General features: G+C 33.6%; 3 protein-coding genes across 12 annotated transcripts; 2 read left to right on the top strand and 1 right to left on the bottom strand.

Moving 5' to 3' along the window:
• The first annotated feature begins 50 nt into the window (after positions 1 to 50).
• LOC107227115 lies at positions 51 to 15305 on the top strand. Of its 6 annotated transcripts, XR_006903210.1 has the most exons (12): positions 51 to 380; positions 718 to 1065; positions 1346 to 1898; positions 2157 to 2379; positions 2810 to 3006; positions 3109 to 3246; positions 3441 to 6992; positions 7091 to 7347; positions 7450 to 7693; positions 7801 to 7927; positions 14199 to 14386; positions 14594 to 15305. XR_006903210.1 is itself a non-coding variant. In XM_046733574.1 (11 exons), the coding sequence occupies exons 2-11, from the start codon at positions 941 to 943 to the stop codon at positions 7873 to 7875; spliced, it is 5289 nt and encodes a 1762-aa protein (XP_046589530.1). In that variant the 5' UTR covers positions 51 to 380; positions 718 to 940; the 3' UTR covers positions 7876 to 9052. The 6 variants fall into 6 exon arrangements, 4 of the variants coding, with proteins under 4 accessions (XP_046589530.1, XP_015523649.2, XP_046589529.1 ...); XR_006903211.1 differs by lacking the exon at positions 14199 to 14386; XM_046733574.1 differs by lacking the exons at positions 14199 to 14386; positions 14594 to 15305 and having other exon boundaries at positions 7091 to 7152; positions 7228 to 7347; positions 7801 to 9052.
• Positions 8598 to 17134, bottom strand: LOC107227134 (phosphoglucomutase-2). Of its 2 annotated transcripts, none has more exons than XM_046733584.1 (10): positions 16996 to 17134; positions 15465 to 15582; positions 15130 to 15386; positions 14493 to 14955; positions 14183 to 14370; positions 13343 to 13520; positions 13044 to 13267; positions 12575 to 12680; positions 9929 to 10155; positions 8598 to 9313 (listed from the first exon to the last, which is right to left on the bottom strand). In XM_046733584.1, the coding sequence occupies exons 2-10, from the start codon at positions 15540 to 15542 to the stop codon at positions 9211 to 9213; spliced, it is 1824 nt and encodes a 607-aa protein (XP_046589540.1). In that variant the 5' UTR covers positions 15543 to 15582; positions 16996 to 17134; the 3' UTR covers positions 8598 to 9210. The 2 variants fall into 2 exon arrangements, with proteins under 2 accessions (XP_046589540.1, XP_015523670.2); XM_015668184.2 differs by lacking the exon at positions 16996 to 17134 and adding an exon at positions 16530 to 16649.
• On the top strand, positions 16618 to 24199 carry LOC107227135 (START domain-containing protein 10). Of its 4 annotated transcripts, none has more exons than XM_046733589.1 (7): positions 16618 to 16725; positions 19914 to 20092; positions 20245 to 20392; positions 20579 to 20731; positions 20994 to 21118; positions 21227 to 21349; positions 21629 to 24199. In XM_046733589.1, the coding sequence occupies exons 2-7, from the start codon at positions 19937 to 19939 to the stop codon at positions 21731 to 21733; spliced, it is 810 nt and encodes a 269-aa protein (XP_046589545.1). In that variant the 5' UTR covers positions 16618 to 16725; positions 19914 to 19936; the 3' UTR covers positions 21734 to 24199. The 4 variants fall into 4 exon arrangements, with proteins under 4 accessions (XP_046589545.1, XP_046589544.1, XP_046589543.1 ...); XM_046733588.1 differs by lacking the exon at positions 16618 to 16725 and adding an exon at positions 17251 to 17389; XM_046733587.1 differs by lacking the exon at positions 16618 to 16725 and adding an exon at positions 17255 to 17393.
• The last annotated feature ends 1290 nt before the right edge of the window (positions 24200 to 25489 follow it).

The raw sequence follows: 25489 nt of genomic DNA, 5'->3' as shown, positions 1-25489 counted from the left end.
TTCGTGTGTTCTTGATTGAAGTGGCGCTCTCTGACACGAATAGGTTTTATGATTTGGTACTAATGGTCGAGATACATGGTCGGTAAGCGCAGGTCGGACCGGAGTGTTGTCGTTGCCAAATGCCAACGGTCCGCGCCGCACACATGAAGACGGGAAAGAGGAAACCACGGAGGAAACTAGATTTCGTTAAGGAATTAACACGAAGTGTATGATTGTGCTGGCAACAACGAAATTTAATAACACTGAATCAATTCGATGGCTTCAATAGATGCTAGATATAGAAAACCCCGTAAAACCAAAGGCACACCATTATTTAAATTCCGATATTATGTTGGTGGTGTCGTGTCTGTTTTCACTCTCTTAACCGGAGTGATACTTACGTAAGTTTCAATTCGAAATAATATCATCAATAGTTGACAATAATTCACATGGCGTTAGACGTATATCGTATTACAAAATGTGCGTGAAAACCAAATAAAGTGAACTTGTCTGAAAATTGTGCTATAGATCAACACTGTGATATAAGTTTACTCTTCGTAGATAAATTAAGTCTCTTCTAGATATAACTTGGTGAGCATGTGATAAAAATGGGTATTTCGACAAAATTGCAGATACATCGGTAGTGTGCTTGTCAAGTATGCATTGCTCAAGAGCCTGAGCTATTCAAAAATATCTGACATCTGACTACACATAACAATGAGTTTTTCATTTCCACAGGTATACTCCTCTTTTTCATGGCATCTTTCAATCGTTTGAGCTCAAGAGCGCATTGAGGAGAGAGATACTAAGTGAAACTACTGAAGAAGAAAGACACAGAAATAATTTAATGCTCAGTACATTCTATAACATAATGGATGATAGAGCAAAGGCCGAAAAACAGAAATCTGCAGAGCCCAGTATTTAGAGCTATGCAATATATTGTACATGAAGAAACGTAAGAATGGAAAATCGGGAGCATGATGATCCCTCTCAATTGAGGGAATTAGATTGTAGAAGAAAAATAAACCCTAGAAATTTATCACTTAGAAACAAAAAATTGTCGATAAAAAAGCAAGATGACGAAAGGTAGGATCCTGTTGATTTGATTATGTAGTCAATAAAGGTCTCGTCCAACATCTGACTGTTTTAATATACCTTATTGTACAATGTAAGAACCCTTATGTTGTCTTTTGTAATAAAAAGAAATTCTTATCAAACTTCTGCGCTATGTGATTTTTTTGACCTTGTAATATTTTAGAATCTCTGAGTCAGATTTTGAACGGCAGATGCTCGAAATTTGCCAGATACAAAATTCATTAGAATTAAATCTGGTAATAGGATATAAAATATGATTATTTCTTTTTAGATTGGCCCAAGAATCTGATCGGTCTGCCGGTCATTCAAAAGCTATTGAAACATTTTTGCATTCAGAGAATTCTACAAGTACCTCTAGTTGTGGAATGTTCAGTGACATTACGTCGCTGGATAAAGATGATAGCTTGGCTGATTTTCGATCCCCAGTAAAAGAGACGGACTTGAACGAATCTTTAGCGGATTTCAAAGTTTCGTTACGAAACAAGCGATTAACTCATAAAGAGAACAAACCTGTTCTTAAGAAAAAGCAGAAAAAAAATCGAGATGCTCTGTCAAATGTAAATCAACCATCGATAGAATCATCTTTTTTCAAACCACAAACAATGGTGAAAACTGGTTTTCCATGCCCATTGTGTTTCAAATCGTTTAAAGATACAACAACTAAAAATAGTCATATGAAAAGTTGCGCTACTAAGAATAAAGTATCAACCAAAACACTTTTGGATGCCGTCGAATTGCAGGCAAAACAAGCTAATGAGAGAAAAGCATTGGGCCTCCTCGAAGCTCCTCCAATACAGCCGAAGAAAACCGTATCGCGTAAATTGGTATGCAATTTTATACTATGTTTTCTAATGGATCATGCAATTTTGAAAACTAACGTAATGTTAATAGCTTATTTATTACCCATGCATTTATTGTAAGGTACGTAAAGGATTTTGATGAACTAAAAACTCTCCAGAGAAATTAGTGATGTACAGAGAAAGTATCGGTACGATTTGAATATGTAAAGCTTTGTAAAACCATTATTTGATGGTTTAGGATATAATTATGAATATGACTGAAGAAGCAAAATAATGTTACAGATCTCAGACAAAGATCCGCAACTACAAATAGCTTTGGCTCTCTCAATGTCACTCCATGAAGCACAATTGATGGAGGAAATCGAAGATGCACACTTACTAGTAGGTGAACCCTGTCCTTCAAGTTATGGAGAGATGACGGAGGAGCGTAGAAAAACACTGCAGAATTTTGGATTCACAACAAACAAGCCTGCAACAGTATCTACCACTAACAAATCCAAAAAAAGTATGTTACCATCCCTTTAACACATTCTTTATGTGGATGCCCACAAGTGATCTTAGTAGGAGGTTTTGAATGAACATTGTTATTAGTTTCATAAATTATCAATGCTCGATAAAATGAGGAATATTCAAGATTCGAAACTTGACATCATGAAACAAATGAAGATGCATTTAAATATCAGCCATACCTCCAATTGAACAACAGAATATGGTCTGAACTGAAGAGTAATATCAATGTAATGCAGTATAAGTTTTAGCGTTGGCAATTGTAAGCACATGTAACCTTTGAGTTAGCCATTGGAAGGCATCACGCATCTACAGTCAATCGAACAAACAATGAACAATTACAAAAATATTGACGCTATGCATTTTTACTAACTATACATGGAAGACTATAAATATATGTATGAGATTTGAATCTTATTTTTCATTAGGAAGACTGGCTGGTCCAACCCTTTTGCAAACCCGTACTAAGCAGGAAAGAGATCATATTTTATCAGTTCAAATCGCTGAAGTTTTAATGGGTGACAAAGCGATAACACAAGCTATGATGGAGGAAGAGGGAGAAGTTACCAAACCAGAAGAGAATATCATTCTCAAAAGTCGCTTGCTTCAATCTTATGAACGTGTGGTAAGCATTGAATTTAGATCGTAGTTTGAATATTCATAAATTCTGGCCCTATGATTAATAAGTTGTTTTCTGATTATCAATTTTTTTCCTTGATTTCCACAGAAAGACAGATTATGGGATAAAACTCAACAATGTCTCGGTAGTAAAGGTTCATATTTTTGTAATCAGTTGGAGCTTTTATTATGTAAAGTCACAGTTGAGTCTGAAACAAAATCGGGACAAGAAGAACCACCCAAAGAGGTAAAATATTTTTTAGAGTTATTCTTTAAACAGGAAATAACAATATACTTTTTCTCGTTTCTTTAGTATATTACTCACACACGACAGTTTACCTTTTCGTCTGTCGTTAATTTACATCGTCATACAGTAATTGAAATAACGTCAAGTATTGATTAAAAAAAATTTCAAACTACAAATATTTTTGTGCTTCATAGGAACCTCTCGACCAAAGTGCGAAATACCTTCCAGGAACAATTGATGAAAGTATCACAGCTCTTTCAGAAAGTTCCATCTCTTCTGAAGCTGAAAGTTTAGCGGCTGATGATAATCCTGTAACAACATCAAAGAGTAGAATAGATGGAGAGTTCATTGGTCATTTGTCCAAAGACTGGAGATTTTTACTGATTAATTCCTACATGAGTGACGTCTCAGTGATTGTAAAAGGAGATACAAAATTACCTGCCCATCGACTAGTATTATTTGTAAGATGTAGAGAAGTCTTGGATGATGCGATACCTAATGATCACATAATGGCCAGAATACACTGGCCAGAAATAGAAGTTTCTGTAGCAAGTGCATTTCTGGAATATATCTATTGCAGTGTTATAGTGGAATATGTGTCAGTGTTTGATGATCCTAATACCCTGTCAGAAATAAGAGCACTTGCAAGAAAGTATAAATTGAAACAAATATTTGTTTACTTAAGGGATAAATCAAAAGAACTGAAATCAAATAAAGTTAATATGTTAACTCAACAACCACATTTAAAGATGAATTCTGAGCCAGACCTTACTGACATGCCTGATAGTAATTCTAGTTGTTCTGGAAAAGAAGTAGTGAGTATTTCTTCCAACCCACCAGACAGTGTGTGGAATAATCTGGAGAAAAATAAGCAAGACATTGAGTACCATAAATCTGATTGTAATAATGTTCAGGATGCGCATTTGGAATTGAAGATACAACAAAAACGAGAAATGTTTTCCCATGTATCATTTAACAAAGACTCTTTCGGGGCACAATTTTTATCAACTTCAGCAAATACCAGAACTGCGTGTGAGAATTTATCAACCATACCGACAAACCAAAAGAACTCCAAAAGTATTGAAACTGTCAACTTCAATACCACAAATGAAAAGAGTTTCGAGAGAATTACTTCAGCATTCAGCAAGACCAATTGTGATGTTCTACCTTGGACTGAAAGCTTGAAACTTCTTGACAAAAATTTTGAAGTGGATCGCAGCATATCCCCTGACATTTTTGATGATAGTGTAATTGAAAATCCCTCACATACTATTATGGCATTGGAGCAACAAGGATGTAATTTGGAACATACTACAAATGGTAGTGATTCAGACATTGAAGTTATATCTCCCTCCACCAAAACTTTGGAAACTAAAAATTCTAATTATGATATATTAACAGCTAATAAAACAGCAGATCTGACTCACCGGAAAAAGTGTGGAAAACCTGAAGTGAACTTTGAATTCGTATCTACTCGTAAGCAAAAAAGTTACAGACACCCTCTTTCTATAAATGATGCTGATCCGTATGTGGAAGTTGATGATATGAATTTTGACAAAAATAAGTCCAACATGTTTATAAAAAAAAAGGGCGATATTACAATAGCAATTGAACGAATCCAAAAGGTAAACTCTAAAGGCATTTCTGAATCGGATTCTGAATGCGAATCAGTTGCCATGTATCCTAGCAAAAAGCGTAAAAATCCGTTTCGTATTAAAAGGTCCGATGTTTCGCCTAAAATTGAAAAAAATTTGCAAGATACTACACAACTTGACTTAGATTATAAAGTTCCATCAAAGAAAAGAACAGCTCTGAGCATTTTTGAAGCGAAGATAGAGTCAGAAGCTATTAAGAATCCTGCGATATTTAATTTACCTACCCATAAAATTATATCAGACGTATGCTTAAAAAATATGGGATCATCTCACATCTCAAAACCTGAAGTCAGCTGTGATGAATTAACACACTCGAAAGTCCATGAAGAAGAAGATAATGATGAAGATACTGAGAATGAAATAGAACCATCCCAAAAACGAGTCGCTAAACTGGATGACACTGTTAATGCCATTTTTGATCTAACGCAGGAATCTTCCAGAGAAAGTAAACTTAACAGTGATGAAGAAACCAATAACACTGATACCGAAGACAAGGATTTATCCATGTTCACAAAATATAAGAGAAAACACAGCCACAACAGTATAGATAAATATCGGTGTGCCCTTAAAAATAATAACTCGCGGATCTCCATATCGAGTTCTAAAGTTACAAATGAACGCTTATCATCTGAAGATTATCAAAGCTCTGGTGATGAACTATGGAACACACATTATGCAGCGAATTGTAATAGTTACTCGTCGAAGTATGAGTACACAGACCCAAATCAGAGCACATCTAATATACAGAGGGAATTATCAGGCAGATTGCCAATGGGTAGCAAAAATGTTGAAAAATCACCAGAAATTTTGAGTTCTACTGACTCGGATACTGGGGAACAGAACGTTTTGAAATTTGATGATGCTGAACCCTCAGATTTGGAAATAGATCTATCTGATTTATCTAGCACTAAATCTTTGAACATCTCAATGAAAAGTAGAAAAAATGGTAAATATTACAGGATGTCTTTATCAAAAACCAAATCGAATAATGAAATGTCGGATGATGAACGAATGGACAAGAATACGGTCAGAGAAATTCAGAGTTTCATTGACTTAAAACTGGAGGATACAATCTTAGAAAATGATGATGGCAAAACCAAAAAAAGTAACATATCCGATGAAGACACTGATGCTGAGTGTTGGATTGAGTCTGTACTTCCTAGACAGGCTGAAAAAGTTGAATCGTCCGAATTAGGTGAACCAAAAAAATCTGATATTTACAGTGAAGAGACTGACCCAGGGGATATGGAAGAGAAGAATGATGACGAAATTGAAAAAATACCGGATTTACAACATCTTGACGAAAATAGCTTTGACATATCTTCTCCTGACTGTGAAATTTCTGGAGTAATATCATCCGCTTCGATGGACCTTAATCTCGTTAATATAGTTAGCAATAACGTCGACAGTTTACTTGAAAAATGCAGCAGGAGTAATCATACTTCACCCAAATCGTCTGTGAATTTAGCCACACCATCTAGAGCAGATCCTTCAGATTCATTTATATCGACTCCTATTTCTCGAACATATAAAACTGTATTCGATGATGTTTCCTCACATGACAGAATAAGCGACGCAGATTTCAATGAAGCAGAATTTTCTGTTAAACAGAATTCTTCGAAAATCAACGCAGTAAATACCAAAAAGAGAGGAGATGCAAGCAATCAGAGCACAGTAAAAAAATATCATATCTTGGACAGTGATTTGAGTGACAATGAAAATTCTAACATCCATAAAATGAGTAAAACTCCATCTAATTTTTCGATGAAAAGATCAAAAGTCAGGACTTCCAAACATTCAACAAGCCACTCAAGGAGTGGAAGCATATCACCAATAAATATTCCAAAACGTTCTCTCGTTAGTTTGCAAAAGAGATCAATATCGGAAAATATTATCAAAACAAAGGAATCAAATTGGTCTAATTTAATGAATGATTCATTTGACTGTGAATTGGCAAAGGTGAGGACGCCACCAGTGCAACATCAGGATATCAGCAAAGGTGAAAATGAAACGACACCAGTACAAGAAGTACCTACCGAAAATGTCACACCACTGGCTAATTATAGTGCAATGAAGACACCCGAACTGAGGGTAAGTTGTTTCATTTCTTAGTCAAAACACGTTGTTTCATTTAACTTTCTTTCCAACAAGAATATTTTCGTAACAGTGTTTTTATTACTTTTTAACAGAAAGAGTTGAACAAATACGGATTGAAGGCACAAAAACGTCACAGAGCTAAACAACTTCTCAGGTACATTTATAACGAATTACACCCATTGGTGCCTGTGGCTGATGACAATGTCACTTCATATTCTAACTTATACAGTAGCAAGAATGAATGCCCCGCTCCTAAAAGACTGAACAGGAGTAACAGTATTGAAGATCTGAATGGCAAAAACACTGCTAATGTTGAGTCCGACTCTGAAGCATTGGTTTTTGATGCCAGGTAAATAGAAATATCAATAGAAATCAACTAATGATATTAAGTGTAAAAATGCATGGATTCTTTGCATGTTATGCCCACTAAAAAATTTTCGTTGATTTGAAGAACTGTAGGGGAAGCCTCCGACGACTACGAAGGAGCAGACTATAATGATTCTTACACTCTCAGCCAGTCTGATAACTCGGACAGTTTGGAGAGTTTTTTCCGGAAATTAATACAGGTGGATAAAGTACTACACAACAAAATTTTGGCCTATGAACCATTAATATTAGAGGATCTGCATGCAACATTAAAAGCTCAAGGGTTAAAATGCAATCTCAATGCTTTGATGGATTTGTTAGATGAGCAGGTGAGCCCGAATTTTATATGGTTTTGCACCAAAAATGAAATTTACTCCGTAAATTTTCAGAACAACAAAAAGAAATTATTTTAAATGTTCTTTAATTTTTCTCACAGTGCATCACATTCCGCACATTGGCCAATTCAAAGAAGAGTAGAACTAAACGGAAAATCAGCCAAAAAAAAAACTGATGTATCTAATGAGTCAAAAAGAACTCAAGAAATTACCAAAAGGTCGTTGAAAGTAAGAATATTTTAAATACCAGTTAACCGATTGTTATTAGATACATATTCCTACATGTATATGCATAGTTATGATGCACGGAAATGACATGTTATATACTTGGATTTATTTTTCTGTACTGACGAAATGGTAAATCGGAAAAAGAGCTTGATCGTTTCCTTATATCTGGCTACTCTTGTCAGCATTCGACTCAAATTAAGCGTCAAATTTTTGTTTCTGATTATGATATCCTGAAAGTATATCAGAAAAATTATTTCTCGCTGTAAAACATTTATGTCGAATCTCATTTATTGGGACTGAAGAATAATATAATGCAACAATATAGGTAATTAGGTCATGTTGATATCTAGAACGACAGCACATTAAATGTCTATTATGTCTGACAAGTTATATTTCTTGATATCGTTATTATCTTGCCCTGGAGCCTGATCATAATTATCACTGCATGGCAACTGACCCAGTTGCTGAATTTCATGAGATACATTTATCGAATGAAGAATATATTATCTACGAAATAAAGTCTTAATTGTCATTACTGCAATGTTTGAGAAATTTCCGTTCTATGTATCAGTTATACCGGCTGTGATAGTTACAATACACAGGTATCAATTAGCAAGACATAGGGATAAGAATACGATTATCGTTGCATCATAAATTAATAATTCACTGCTAAGATTAATTTGTTTATTGTAGAAAGTAGAACATTCGGTTTAACCTAAATCCAACAAACGTTAATCATTATGAAAATCACAAGATCCTTTTGGACAAATCGTTCCAGTCAACTACAATTAATTGTAATAAATCACTAGTTATTATATTGTGATACAAATACGGAAAAATAAGAAACAATATATTTTCTTTTATTAACACAGAATATGGAGGTATAATAAAAAATCTTGCCCTTCTATCACTGGAATATAAAAAACGAACATTTAATGAAATATTAACGTATATGTTCTTTTAATTTATTCATTTCAATATGACTGATAAGTGAATACTTTTTTATTTTTCGTGATGAACTAGAAATTCGATTGTCTTCAACAAAAATTTCCAAAAACAATACAACTAGAAGTTATTTCGATTCAATTATTGTGTGTAACTAGCAATATTTTGAGAAAATATGAATGTTATGAAAAAATCTAATGGGTTATTTCAAATATCCACTAGTTGTGTTAAATAGGTTTGTGACTAGAACTAAACTATTCCTTTGACAACGTTCATGAAATCATTTAAATTAACTTCATTCTTCATACCATATCATAATTAAATAGATAGTAATCAAGTCACGAACTTCTCGCAATAAGCGCATTCAATTCTGGTTGTAAAAACTCAAGCACAATAGCAGCCACCATTTCGTTAAGTACATCCTTCAGCTCTGTAAGGTCCCTAGAAAAAGGAATTGGCACAGTTAGTCATGCCATTATCAATATTGCATTGTATATACGTTATAAAATATCACACAGATTACAAGTTAGACATTCGTTTTTGAACTTCCTGCTTGTGTTCTACTCTGATCGTACTCATTTGTGATTGGTACGGTATTTTTCATATAAAGTTAGATGGCGGCAAGCTGCTTTGCTTGGGTGTCTCAAGCCTGATGAAAAATTTAATCAAAGCATGGATAAAATATGGCCTGTTCGATCAGAGATAAGACAATTCTAATGAGAATGTCTAAAATATTGATTATCACATGATAGCTGAGCTGTTTAACAATCATAACAATTTGCCATCGTTATTGATCATTGATGATAAGACATTTACGAAGTGTAGACGAAATCCGTGCGAAATTTTTTAAGGGCTAACAACAATTTTGTATCATGTAAATTGCCTTACGTTATTGCGTGAAATTTATAAAAAAAATTTGATAATGCATGTACGTTTTTTTTAGACATTCGAAATAATGCTTGTTTAATAATAATATGATCACAAGACAATGATTCTTTTCATCAGGACAGTGAATTTATACAAAATTTTGTTAGTTATGCAAGTTGAAGTACTCACTGCTTATTTGGCGAGGCGCACAACTCTGTGTAATATTTGATTTTGGGTTCAGTACCACTGGTACGCAACGTAAGTACAAGCCCATTCTCAAATGTGAATGTGACCATTTGGCTGGACTTTGAAACTGGCAGAATTGCTTTGTTGTCGGGCTGTGTATTATCATATCCTGTCGTAAGATCGCGAATGCCAATTATGGGATATTTGCCTCCAAGGATGCTGCTTGGATACTGTAAAGCATAAACGGTGGATTCATAGCATTAAAATTGTTTTCTAATAAAACTTTATAAACTACATAGGAAAAATTCGTGAGACTATTTGCTCATCACTTTTGGTATGAAATACTGTCTACTGTATTTTAAAGAAAAATGGGAGGACTGTATTGCATTCCAGAAATTTTAGTTTTTCTAAAATAAGAATCAGAATCAGAAAAGGGTTAAAAAATTATAAGTAGAATGCTGCCAAATACATTTACATGTAATTGGTAAAGTAAAAAAATTATATGTAATGGTAAATTTACTGCTACATCTTTTACTTTTTTCCACAAGTTTATTTAGCACCCATCAGGGAACTTGAAGAAAATCACAGCACAAACCAATTTTTCCGGAAAAATGGATGCTTAGTAATTCTGTGCAAACTTCCTGTCGGACTCGTCTTCATTGAAAATTATTAACATTTTGAACCTTGCATTTCTTTATTGCAGTAGTCTTAGTACATATTACGGAATGTAATAATTCTGAGTCATTTACACACATCATAAACTTATGGCTCAAACTTTTTGTAATAAAACATAAAAGGAAAGAACAAATATTTATGTTGAACAAATATGTAAATGAAAAGTTACCGGTGAAGAAATCAACAATGTCCTCACTTACGATACACCCACTTCCGATGTCTCCTCGAAGAAAGGTGTAAGAAAATACAAGGACTGCACTACAGGAATGGCTAATATTCCCAAAAGAAGGAATGGAATGAGCGTCAGCGACGTGAGGAACATGTCCGTCAATTTATTCAACCACACTGTGTTGTTTGACATTTTGATTATTATTTTATGACTTTCAGGAACGTTGATAGTTCAACTGTGAAAGATGTTCACGTTTTCTGCTCGTTTTAATTTTATCTCTACTTTGCTGACCAACTCCTATATGTATATATAGATAAGGTCATCACACAAATGTTAGTACTCAAGAGTTAACAGCACACGATAATAAAACACTGGAAAAAGTGAATCGAAATGGAAAAAACAGTACCAAAAATGTAACAAAGTGAAGAAAATCAATGGAGACCAATCATAAAAATCAGTATTTAAACACTAAAAAAGAAATCGCAAACTTCCCGTGTGATATTAATATTGCAGCAAGCGACACGAAGTGTTTTAGAAAATGCAATTTGAACTGTAAATAAAGTGAAGTAAGTCATGTACATTATTAGTAAAAACTCACATACATAAACATGCAACTTCAATACATCAATTTCAAAATATTATTTTTATAGTTAATAAATGACATTTGAAAAACATTGTCAATTGTATTTTCAAGCAATAAACGAGGCTAAAAAGTTGAGATCAAGTGATATCTAATATTTGAAGAGAGATATTTTTGTTTGTTCTCAATCCAGTCACGACAGCCTTGCAGTTGAAACTGACTATTACTTCCATTCCAATTGGATAAAATATTTTCCATACAAGCGTTGTCATCAATTAAAATGGTAGAAATATTTTTATTGGCTAACTTGGCACCGCATGAGTGCCGATTGGATAATCTTACTTTTGTAATGAAGATAAGTATTTACGTTCTGAAAGATACCTCCATACGTATTTAACTATGTGTCAGTAATGATAAGGTATCTTTTTCTCTATGTACACATTGAGTACTATTCCTATCATTTCAAATATATGAACTACCTTCCATCACGTTCTTCGAAGTTCTTGCGTTATTGTAATGAATTGGAAACTCGTTTACCTTGAGAATAAATTATGTGTTTATTATGTAAACCGTTAAGTTGACTTGGAGGTTCACATAAACACATGACAAAGCTAAAATTTTACAAGATTCTACAACTCGGGATTAGAAATATTGCAGAAGTTAAATTAACTAATATATATTACTCATGTATTTAAATTTTTTTTACTAATCTATGAATTATTCTCGAGCACAACCTATGTGTTTCATGTTGGAATATAATGAAATCAAAGTTAACCGATATGTAGAATTTAGATTTTCTCCCACGATGTTATACAACTTGTATAAACAGAATATTCAAATACAAGAGAGAAAAAAACAATAGCTTATTAGGAAAGTAAATAAATTTCATGATTCATTCCCTACTTGGGTAGGGGTCGTTCCTCAAGATTAATTTACATGAAAGTAGTCTTCGCAGCGCTAAAAAAATGATAACTTCAATAGCGTTAGAGAAATTAGTGAGGCCAGGGTAGGAAACATGTTAGAGTAGCATGTAACATGCACACTTTGTTTAGCAGGACTTCGAGTGAATGTACGTAATAGAAGTCATCAATTCCACGAAATCTTACGAGGGAAAGTAGACCATGTGTTTCTTGTGGTAATTTAATTGAATTATGTGCAAACTGGTCAAGTTTCACATTACGCTGATTCGTCTTAATGAAAGAAGTAACAAGGTAAAGGTACTCACCGTATTTGGTTTTCCGTTAAAGTTTCTTAGTCTTTCAAAAATACTTTTGATCACCAGTTGCTCATGACAGATGTAGTAGGAATTATCACTAATATGATGACCATACCTGCATTTAGAATTACATACCTTGAGTAAGATTCTGACTATAGAGTTTGCGTTGCACAAATTTTCTAGTCAGGTTGTGTGATACAAGTGTGTGTATAACTTGCGAGCATATACAAAAACATTATTAATTGCACGTTTGTGCACAGGTGGGAATATTTGCACGTGCAAGAATGTTCGAGTCGATTCATGCTATTATAAAGTAAGTGACGGAAATGAATGCCCAGTTATCGCTCTTTTAAAGAGCTGCATTCAAAAAGTTAATGTACTTTATTTTTAACATGAACCTTAAATTTCTTCAACAACTTGGCAGTAGCAATTGGTCTTGACGATATTACACACCATAAAGTAGACAAAAAATACTCACTCTGCATAAATCTCGTCTAGCTTTCCAGCAAGCGATATCCCCATAGTTTCTAAATATGATGCCATTTCAGCGACGCGGACACCCGCACTGATACCATCTTTATCTATTACAGTGGAGCTGCACATGAATCCAATAGCTTCTTCAAAAGCAAATAATACGGTTTTCTTTTGACGTAACAGCTCTGTTACTCGGTTACCCATCCACTTGAAGCCTGTTAATGTTTCCTAAGAACAAATTAGTAGAATTGGTAGTCCGAGCCATTGTTATGATTCATTATCAAAGTAGGTAGGTGTGCTTACTTCGAATGTGAAACCTTCTTTGTTGGCCATAGATCGCAGTATTTTACTCGAAACTGTAGATGCTAACATGAACACGTCACTTAAATTCGCATCCGGGTATCGCACTTGGTGGTGATGTAGCATCCACCAGCCTAATAAGGCTCCTAATTCATTGCCAGTGAAAACTCGCCATTCGCCTCTGAAAATTTGTAAAATAAGTACATCAGTGAAAAAAAATATTTTTCTGTGCTCATAGAAAATCGTCAATAAAAGAAAGTTAATGGCTATGCTCTGTGTGTATGAACTAAAATAAGTTGTCAGTGTTTTTGGTCATTTCGATGATAAAAAATTGGCGCTGACGCTAAATGATACGTTTCGACACATTATCATTGATGGAGCAATTAACCATTTACTAATGCATTGATGTTAATATGTGTTGTTGAAAATTCAATTTTGGACAACATCAATTGTGATAATCAAACACAATCAAAATCAAAGGCTATTCCTACATGTAAACTGCATGGTTCGTCAGAAAATTAAAAAATTTCATAACATAATTCTAGAGTGATGGTATTTGGAATCGAGTGACCAATAAAAAAAATGGTATTTTGTACACCTTGTTTCATACACTATCATGAAAATTGTTCATAACACCAGTATTCAGAGTCCATTACATGCTTCTTGACAATGAAAATGGACTAAATCCTAAATGTTGGTGGATTAGTTCTAATGCATGTCGTTATATGACATTTGTGTAAAAATTTTCGAGGGTGTGAGTTAATTATCGTATCCTTCTTGAAACGAATGAGTCGTTTGAAAACATTTTTCTTAACAGATTATATACCCCCTCCAATAACGTACTTCTGATTTTTTTCAGCACAAGCAAGTCTGTCTGCATCTGGATCATTGGCTAAAATTATTCCAGAAGCATTTTGATTAGCAGTCCTCATACTCAGATCTAACGCACTTTTACCCTCTTCTGGATTTGGAAATTTAACAGTTGGAAAGTCTGGGTCGGGATCCTTTTGCTCCTCGACCACAATGAATGGCTGAAAAATATGAGATGTAATAATATGGAGCATGAGACAGAAACATGTTTTCAATTATTTTAAATTAGAATAGAGTTCCAGACTATTTTCCCGTCACATTGATACTTTGAGCTAAAAATTACCTTGAACTTAGCTGCATCAAATGCTTTGACCATGTAATCATATCCCACGCCATGCATAGCTGTATATGTAAACTTTAGAACTGTATTTTTGTTTGTTTCAGGATACAAAACCATATCCTTAAGGGTTTTAAAATAAGTTTGCATAACATTCTCAAGTGGATCACTGAATAGCTGATGGCTATTAATTCCTGAAGTGTTAAACGACGATTCCAATGGTTCTAAATTAGCCAAGATGGATTTCTGAATTCCTTTATCATGGGGTGAAATAATTTGAGCACCGTTATCCCAGTAAACTTTATAGCCATTATCTTCCTTTGGGTTGTGCGACGCTGTGACCATTATACCTGCTGCACATTTATACTTCAATACTCCATAGGGGACGAAAGGTGTTGGGCAAACCTTTGAATACATGTAAACTCTTACACCATTGTTCACAAGAATAGCGGCAGTCAGCTCTGCAAATCTGTAAACAACTTCTTTTAAATTAGCAAGATTTGTTCACACATCATGAATTAAAAAAATTTCTAGGACTTCTATCCCAACTACTATCGTGTGCACATTTTTTCTGAATCATAATAATTGATGCCTACAACTTTATGAATTTCACTTGAATAAGAAATGAACGATAGAGTAACACCTTTTACTATGATGTCTACCGTCATATCCGAGCACCACTCCTTTTGTCTTAGCATCAGAAATCGTGGATAGTAAATATTTGACAAATCCTTGTCCAGTTTGTACAATTACTAAATCGTTTAGTTGACTGTATCCTGGACCCATACGACCACGCAGTCCAGCAGTACCAAATTCCAATCGCGTAAGAAAAAGTTTAGACAGAGTCGATACATCTCCTTCATTGATGTAATTCTGAATCTCATTTTCTGCTGCTGAATCCTTGGAAATAAAATTTAGATTAAAAAATATTAATCTTTACGCGAAATTTTTTTTCTTTATTACAGAATTGGTTCATACATTATTCCAAGACAGCCATTCCTTTATCTTTTCATCTAGGATCGTGTTTCCAGTATTTACAGAATCCTTTGGAGCCATAATCGGATTGTAAATAAAATTTTATGATGCAACAATGGGACTGGAATTATAGAGGAAAGAACAGATTAATGCACAGCATTTAATAATCTCTGTTACACTTGCATTGTCATTTTTTAGTGTATAATAATAGTAAAATAATCTTAGAAATAGAATGGTAATTATTTTGTCATAAATTTACTAATTTGACGTGTATTTTATCAAAAATACAATGCGCGTCCTAACATTTTTTTTCTAATAACTTAATATTCACTCACTGTGCAAGTGATAGTTGACATGTGATAAGAATTAAAAAACAAATATATATATATATATATATATTACGTACAAATATGTGTTTCTAGTCAAGGTAATTAATTATGGCCATTGCAATTCGTGATGTTGTGAATGAGATTACCAAATTTGCTAAACAATGGTTACTAAGGTATATTTCGAATTATCCTTCTGTACCATGATTAATATCAAAATATGGTGCAGTGATCATAGATTGATTAATATTATGCCCAAGATACTTAGATATTCACAAAAATATTTTTAAAAATGTTTTTACGTCAATATACGAAAAACTGTTTAGGTAAAAATAATTTTGCAATCCATGTTTTGTTACATATAAAATATAAATCGTAAAAATAAGTTTGTTGAAGTGTAAATTGTAGTAATTTGACAAAACTCGAGTTATGCCCTTTACGATTTAAAAATACACGGCATAACACGGATTTTTTGATAATGTCTTCATTGATAATCTAATCTTGATCATTCCAGTCAGAGATAAGAAAAAACGATGTCATCATATTGTGTGTAAACTATGTCAAAGAATCATCCGTAATTGCGAATTAGATGTAAGTGTTAAGTTAAATCTTATCATTTTTTAGAGAAATTAACGATTTCGAGTTGCGCACTGTTGTAAAATAAGCACAGAAATGACGTAAATAATCGGCGATACTTATATTTCGGGAAGTTTCACGAGACAGAAGAGGGTAACAAACTCACAGCAGTTAATAGTTAAAAAAAATTCCCACGGTTTCTCGGTGACAGAGAGGAGTCCCAAGCCCGCGAGCAGAAAGTTTGCGGCAGTTTGCGGACGGCTGGCAGTCAGTTGGGATATGCCGTCTAGTCGCAGAAACGCGAAAAGTTCGTTGAATGTATATCAGTGGCCATGACCCTATTATGCAATATCGTAGATAAGGTAATATCAATGTTTTTAAAACAGTTTCTTAGGCACATCGCCCCCCGGTCGGGCCAAGAATGCGTGTTTAAAATACAGTGACAACATAACCTCGTGCAAATACGATTTGACGCTAGGTCACTTACGGAAGAATCGGGCGATTCTTTGACTGGCAAGTGGCAAATCGATAGAGTAAATGAATTCGTGCGAAAATACCGTTAATATATATACTCGACTGAAAGTTTGAATTATGTTTTACGAATCAATAAAACGCAAGAACAGTTTACTCACGGGATGTGCGTATTGTAAGGTCGCGCAGGTTTCTCTCCTCGTCCTTCTGCGGAGTTGTTGCGAATTTCTTTTCTTTTCTTTTGCCCTCGACCGTACCAGTTCTATCCACTTTTTGGTCGCTCATGCGTCAATTTAATTTGCCCTTCGGTTTGTTGCAGTAACGTCACATAAATTCGCATTTGTTTTATTCGCATCTTGACGCAGATGTTATGTGTTCGTAATCGCTATTTCCCCGCCTTCTCCCCGCCTGCTCACATACCTATGTCATAAAGTATATTAGCTTCGATATGTAGTTATCGTTTATCTAATCGCCAATTCACGAATATATCCTCACATGCGGAGTGAATAAAACGAACTTGTCGCCGTGACACTGAACAGGAGTATCAGCATAAGGGTAGGTAAGTAAATTACCTTCCATTTTTTTTTTTTGTTTCTTTTTCCTGTACAAATAACTCCTCTACACCCCCAAACCGTTAATACTTTGCGGATTTTTTCTCTCTGTTGACTCTGACGATTGTTTGATTCTTGACATATCTATGTGTGTGCATAATTTGACAGAGTAGTTAAAGTTTTTATTATCTTACCACTAACATTTTTTCATAGATGAGATTGATGTCCGTGAGCGTGTAGATGTGCTACAGATTCAATTTAGTTGGGTGACGGTCAGCGATGAAATGATGCAATTTTAGCAATTAGTTATGTTTTTTCAAAACGTCGTTTCGGCAGGCCCCGCCTATCCTTAGATGTGTCTTCTCTATATACGAACATACCTACTAATTTAGTTATAGCGATCATAAAGAAAAACTGGGCTCGAATAACAAAACACATAGCCATTCCTAAGATGGAATTTGTGAAAACTGTTGAGATATGCGTGAACTCAACGTATTTTATACATAATAACAGTTTTTACAAACAAACCTATGGAGTAGCTATGGGGTCATCAATTAGTCCATGTGTAGCTCATTCAGTAATCGAAAAATTAGAACAAACAGTCATCAATGCGCTTCATTTGGAATTAATTTTTTTATAAATGATACGTGTATGATATAATTACACATGTGCACAAAGATAATATCCAACAATTAGTCAACACATTTAACCTTTATCATCCATGCATAAAGTTCACGTATGAAATAGAAGCAAACAATAGAATCAGCTTTTTTGATACCTGTATCATTAATTACGAAGGAATAGTGCTAACGGATTGGTATCATAAAGAAACATGGTCTGCCAGATACATAAACTATCAATTGCACCATTTGCTTCAATATAAAAAAAGTGTAGCAATAGGCCTATTTGATAAAAGCATAACACTTGCTGATGCTCAATTCAGATAGAAAAATTTCAAATTAGTACGTGAAAATCTAAGGAGTAATGGTAATCCATCGAAACTGATTAGGCATTTACAAGAACAACGAAAATACAAACATTATAATAGCTGCATAGAAAACAATGTTGATAACATCGATACCAGCAAACAAAGATGTCTTAGATCAATCCCTTTTATTAACAGCCTGTTACAGAATATCAGAAAGACACTATTGAAAGAAAATATCAAAGTCTCATACAAAATTACCAATACATTGAATAATATATTTACATCTCTCAAATCAAAAACCGCTACACTGGAACAAACCAATATTGTTTATAAAATTGAATGTAAAGATTGCAATAAATGTTATATTGGCTAATCATCACAATATCTAAATAAACGTATTGCAAATCATAAGTATGATATAAAAACACGTGATCCGGATAGATCGGCTTTGGCCCAACACTCATTGGTTGAAGGGCACAGGTTTGACTTCGAAAACATAAAGATTATTGACAAGGAAACAAACTGGCATCAGAGGCTTATCAAAGACATGATTTATATTTATAAAAACAAGACACTAAACAAAAAAACTGACATTCAAAATCTCAGTCACCTCTATTCAGCCATCATATACATTCTCAATAGAAACTGTACTGACTGTTATGTAAACAATTGTATGACTTTCAAAGATAGTTGTTGAAATAAACATTGAGATAACAGTCCTGTGGTATAGGCAGGTGGGTAGTCATTTCCTTCTTGCACATCATGTAACAAACATGGCAAATGTTTAGGAATGTCGATATATGTAAGTTTAGAACAATTCAATTTTCACGTTAGTTTCAATAATAAAGTTAAACAATGTACATTAGTAAATTTGTAAGCACTAGAAATTCTCATGTAAAAATTGTGACTTATTTTACATTAAAGAAACCTGATGATGGTAGGTGGGGCCTGCCGAAATGTCGTTTTGAAAAAACATAACTGATTGCTAAAATTGTATCATTTCATCCCTGACCGTCACCCAACTAAATTGAATCTGTATAACATTTTTTCGTTGTCTTTCTAAGTAAACTTATTATTTGGTCGAAATATCTACTTATAATGATCAATGTATCCGCAAATATATTATTTCACTTCGTTCATTCAGTTTGCTAGTTTTTTTTTTCTATCATTTTGTTTATAATTTACGATGGTAATGTATTAAAAATCTACTAATTTTTAGTTTAATTCATAGCATTTAATGTACATTTGTATAGGAACATATTTAATTAAATTTATTGCTCTTCGTGTCGATGCAAGTTGACTCCAATTACACGTAATAAATATTCCAAAGCTACAGCAGGTGGTAGAACTTAGCGAATAATTGATGATGACGGTGTCGATAACGTTCTAATAAAACACGTACCACATAACTTGATCGTTGTAGGAGAATAATCTAATCAGTATGCCATTTGCTATTGACTAAAAGCAAAAGAGTGTTGGCCAGACGGCTTTTGGCTCTAGCCTAGATAGCTAGCTAGTGAGTTATTAAAATTTTGAAAAGCTTAACTCAGAAAAATATATGGCATCTCACTAGTTAATAATTTGGCGTGATTTTCTCTAGTTTATGCCCAGAAACCAATTATAATGGACGTGGGAGTTGTCAGGATAGCGGAGGACAAAGACTTTGAGAAGCTAAAGCAGCTGTACGATGACAACAATGAGTGGAGGCTGGATTACAACAAACCTGATCTTTCGGTCTGGACTAAAACTGTGACTGGGACGAGCTTCAGGATGGTTAAAGTGAGTCTTGATTCATCCTAATCCATGTTGTTGTTTACGGGGTTCAAAAAACACGGACTGAACATGTTTGTAGTTACAATTAAAAAAAATATACTGCAAATTCGAGTATGGAAATTGCCATTTGAGAAATGTATTTTTTGGTGCGTTCATAGATTAAGACAAGATTTCCTGATGTTTTACCAGAAACTTTATACGACGTCCTCCATGATCCTGAATATAGAAAAGTTTGGGATACACACATGATTGAGTCCAAGGACATTGGCTTTTTCAATCCCAACAATGACATCGGGTACTATTCAAGTGAGTAGCCTCGAGAATATTTGTGGAGTTTGGAAATGTTATTCAGCAACTTATGTTTATTATTATCTACACAATACTTGTAATAACATTCAATGTTCAGGTATTACCGAAGAAAACAAATGTTATCCATCGAGAATAGAATATAGTTTTATAATTTATCGTTGCTAAAAATACTTCACTTTTCAGTGGCATGTCCGTCCCCTTTGAAGAATAGAGACTTTGTTTTGCATCGTTCATGGTTGGACATTGGGCACGAACAGCTTATCATCAATCATTCTGTCTTTCACAAAGACCATCCACCAAGGAAAAATTACGTGAGAGCTACGTCTTATCTCACAGGTACATGGCTGATATACTTCTAATTACGCTTGACTCTTTCTTTATCTATTGTATCTCAGTATCAGCATGTTCATATCATGCGTTCATTTCTAAATTTCAATGGTCAAAAAATATTGGTTCCTGCGTGTTTGATTGAAAAAATTCTTGTTCATCCTGAAATTCTCAGTGAATTTTGTATCACTTGGCCATTGGATGCCTTGTTTTATACACATTTCACACATTTTCAACAATATCTAACGCGATGATGTAAATAATTCCTCAGGATACATAGTAAGGCAATCTCTTAATGGAGATGGTTGTGAGTTGGGATATGTATCACATACCGATCCACACGGAAAATTACCAGTATGGCTGGTAAATAAAGTGACACAAATATTTGCACCAAAGGTAAGAACTTCTTCAAATATTTCTTAATTTTCGAAAGGTAATTATTTTTCTCCGTAAATTTGAGCAACAATAGTTTGTGGCTTTACTCAAATTGGGTAAAATCCATAGATGGTGAAAAAATTACACAAAGCTGCCATCGGTTATCCAAGTTGGAAAAATCTGCACAAGGTTGATCACAAGCCTTGGCATTTCCCAGAGCAAATCAGTGCACCTCGAATACGAATTGAAGACGTACGTAATATGCTTCTTATATCCCTGTGTTTCAAAGTCGGTCTGTCTAAATGTTGAATGAAACGATACTGAAAATACTGATCTTAGTATATTATAATAAATTTTCAAAATACATTCTTTGTTGATTTGTTTTGAAGCATATGCACCATATACAATTATCAACTATTTTCAGTGGTGTATTGGATATGGTGATTTGAAGATTAAATTTCATTGAAAAATGATTTGTATAATCAATATCGATGTGTTTCAATGAATTAAAAATTTTCATTTTCCTTGCAGTGTGTAAAATCAATCGAAGAGAGAAATTCCAAAAACAATTTTGTTGATGAATCAGAATTAAAGGAAGCGCCCAGTAAAGAAACTACGACTTTGGACAGTGATTAACGACTTGTCTTTTCGTTGTAGGATTTTTACATGTGATTAATGCTAGGGTCGTATAGTCTAGTTGTATAAGTGAAGTATTCATGTCCATAACAGGACATCGTCAGGTTGAGTAATGGATTGGGGAAAATCGTGCGTAAAATTAATCTAGCTCTTAATGAAATAATATCTCTTAAGCCTTAAAAAATATAATCATACAGAATGTTATCAATGTTGATAATAACTCTTCTAAGTCCGTATTCAACATTATTTAAGTTTTGATCATTAAGACATCTTAGCCCTGTTTACAAAAAAAAAAAAATTAAAATATGGAAGATAATGATAATGTAGTAATGATCATTCGGTCGTGCACATATTTTGTATTTTGAAACCGGAGTGTAATTGTGTTGACTTGCTGTGACTCAATGATTAATCAATGCTTATGACAAGCTGTTTGACAGTTAAACCTGCAATCTCAGAAATCAAGTAAATGATTAAATACCATTTAATTTGGTCACATGTGATTGTAAGCATATTGGTATTACGCGATATGATAAAGAGTACTAGTGAGGTATGTATTATAATTGATACATTTACAACTCGGTTTTTTTCTCAATCGTACGTAAATAACCTAAATTTTGTAATTACTTCTAAATTCAATAGGTACAGCTAAATATGTTCGGCACAATGTGGACATTTAAATATTATACACATATGAAAATATCATTTTACCTGCTACTACGTCCGTAAAATACAAAGATTCATATCATTTAACTACAGCCGTGTATTCAATAAATCACTATTAGCAACAGCGGAAACAAAAACCGTATTTCATAATAATCATCCTCCAAATAATATTCTCTGTGATTGCAAATGATGGCAGTCAGAAGTGAAGTATTTTCTTTCGTACAGCACGAATACTATTATATCAATGATATATTATATATATTCTATAATATGCTTTAAAATATATTGCTCATTGTCCTAAGTTTTAACTATTCCTGAAGTAAATATTGGGGATTTGTGAAAAATACCGTTTCCTATGTTATAGGTACATAGGTATGCTTATCAAAAAATGAAAACAAAAGAAATGTTTCGAAATACTATATTTTAACTCTATCGTCATTATACTGTATAGCATCTTATGTGATAAAACAAAAAAAAATGTATATACAAGTGTTGAAATTGAACTGAAAATGTGCCGAATACATGAGGAAAGGAACATAATGACTCAACAATGTAATATTTTTACTGTAAATTCAAACAGCAGAGTGTAATCAATGTTTGAGATTATCGTTTTTTTATTTCTTACGTTACACACACCTATGTATATTCGAATATTTACCATCTGTAAATAGTGATTCATGACTCCAGGTATTTGGCAAACTCAAATGCTTGAACAAGTTAATTCGTAACACTGATTCAATACCAACAGTGAAATATATTACCAGTTTGCATTTAAATATAACCAAAGATTAATAAGTGCATTATTGCTATGTCACATCTCAATGTTACATTCTAAATAATATTGCTAAAAATTTCTTGTTCTTCCGATCCAGTATACGTATATCTCTACTTTATTCTTACGATTCAATATTTAGCTTTATTTAAATTTAATGAGTGACTAAAAATTTTCTAACACTCATAGCTATTTTGAATACAAAAACTTTAATTTATTCATTGCACAAATTTGTAAATGTTACCAATTATCAGTTCGTTTTATGTCGTAATTATTACTTAGCTGACGTATACGGAAAACTAAATCATGCTTAGAAGGAAATCAATAGTGAGTGAATATCTCAGAATAGCTTACAAATTGAAAATAATTCCTTTTTCTCAAGCAGTATATAAAATGTTACCAGAAATTTGATAGTGGGTGTAATTAGTGATGTAGTCATTGAATCAATTGTAAATCAAACTTCATTCACATGCCTAAAAGTCTAATAGATTGTTGCATTTTTCTTCACAAATTGAATACTTTAGTTTTAGCGAGTACCAAAAATTTAATTAAAAATCCACCGTTCTTTTTGGCACAAATTAATTGCTAACTAATTGATTGTAGTTAAATTAATGCGAAGTACTCGGTGGTCAAGACAAAACTAATCTCACATTTTGGTCTCTTGGCATTTGAAATCATGTATCAGCAGATGTGATTTCGGGTGCAGTATTCTATAGTAACCATAGTAATGTGCGTTGCACTTTCCGACTTATCCTAGTCTGCAATGGTCAAAGAGAACGATAGTTTGCTAATAGATGTAAGTTTAATGAACTTTACAATTTTTGAAGACGTTTTTAATGCCATGTGCTGGAGATTTATAAAGATATAGTTGTGAAGCGGTTATTTAAACGTGTGATTGTGCGTTGGTTCGAAAGAAAAGTATGTTGTATAATATATTCTGTTGCTGCACTTTGTATATATATATATATATGATACATAACATTATGTTTAATTTATTCGACGTTGATTGAATAAAGTTGTTAAAACTGCGACTTTGTGGATTTCATTTATCAAATGCGATTACTAATATATTTGATTAAGGCTCCGCCCCACAAGTACTAGCAATCGACGGTAAGATAGTGGTAACTTTTCTCGCTCAGTTTTTAAATATTTTCAAAATTGTCGATGCTGTAATTTTCTCAGTAAATACCTGTAAGGTTCGATGTTTGTAAAAATTCGACATTTGTAGATACAGTGATGTAATTTTAATTACTTTTAAGGACATCGGACAGTCAGTACCCAATGGTTGTATTGTCCAATTTTCAAAAAAAATTTACCAAATACAAATACAAGGAGGTTTCAACAAGTTTAGAAGTAATGTGCAAGAATTTTTGTTTTTGTATAAAAATAAAATTATTTTGGACGTACATTTTTCAACAAACGTACAATGTTAGTCACAAAATTTTCAAAAATCTTTGAATTCTAAAGACTGAATATTGCAAATACGCGAGGCGAAAAAGACTGCCCTTGTGGTGCATATGACATTTTATGTAACAAAATGTGGTTCACAAGTTCTTTTTTGTACTGTCCCAAAAACGTTAAATTTACGAACGGAACGTAGGTAAAAACGGTCGCGTAAACATGTGTTACATAAAAATGCAGTTTAAATATGATTGTTGTATGCAAACAGAATAGGCATATACCCGAAAATATATATAAACGAAAACTAATGAATTATGGATTAAGCCAGGCCTTCAAGATTCCGGTTTCAAAAGTATTAACTTCAACACATACTAACAATTCGTTGCATCTTGTTTCAATGCGAAATGTTTGAAAACTGAAATTGGTCAATTAGCTTGAATGCACTGGGCGACGAGAATTGAAAAGAATGAAGAAGGATAAGAATAATGAGACCTTACGTTGTGAAACCGTGAAGCAGCTTGTCGAGTAAAGTAAACAGCTATTCCTATACATGTGTAAAATGATGAAAAGATACGGTAGTCAAGTACCTATGAAAAGTAAACTGATCAATGTCTTTATGGATAATGGTAAAATTATTTTTAATGAAAAGGAATTAGAAATAGTTGATAGATACTCATCGATGCCACTAGAATATTATTTACCTTAAACTCGAATACTTCGCTGTGAATGTCCAATTCACATTTTTCATTACCAACGTGTCATCTGCTAAGAACGGTCGTAATGTGGATTTTGATGCGCGTGTAAGAACGTAAGTTCCGGTTGCATATAGTCTCCGATTCCTCTAGCTCCAGCTGGGATTGCGATTGTATTATGTTGTCGGCAAAATCTGTGACGGTTAGACATATTCGCGGAGGCTAAGT

Source organism: Neodiprion lecontei, chromosome 3 (genome assembly GCF_021901455.1).
Source record: "Neodiprion lecontei isolate iyNeoLeco1 chromosome 3, iyNeoLeco1.1, whole genome shotgun sequence".
Classification (NCBI taxonomy): domain Eukaryota; kingdom Metazoa; phylum Arthropoda; class Insecta; order Hymenoptera; family Diprionidae; genus Neodiprion; species Neodiprion lecontei.
The sequence above is the reverse complement of the archived record's forward strand: the minus strand, read 5'-3'. Positions and strand labels throughout refer to the sequence as shown.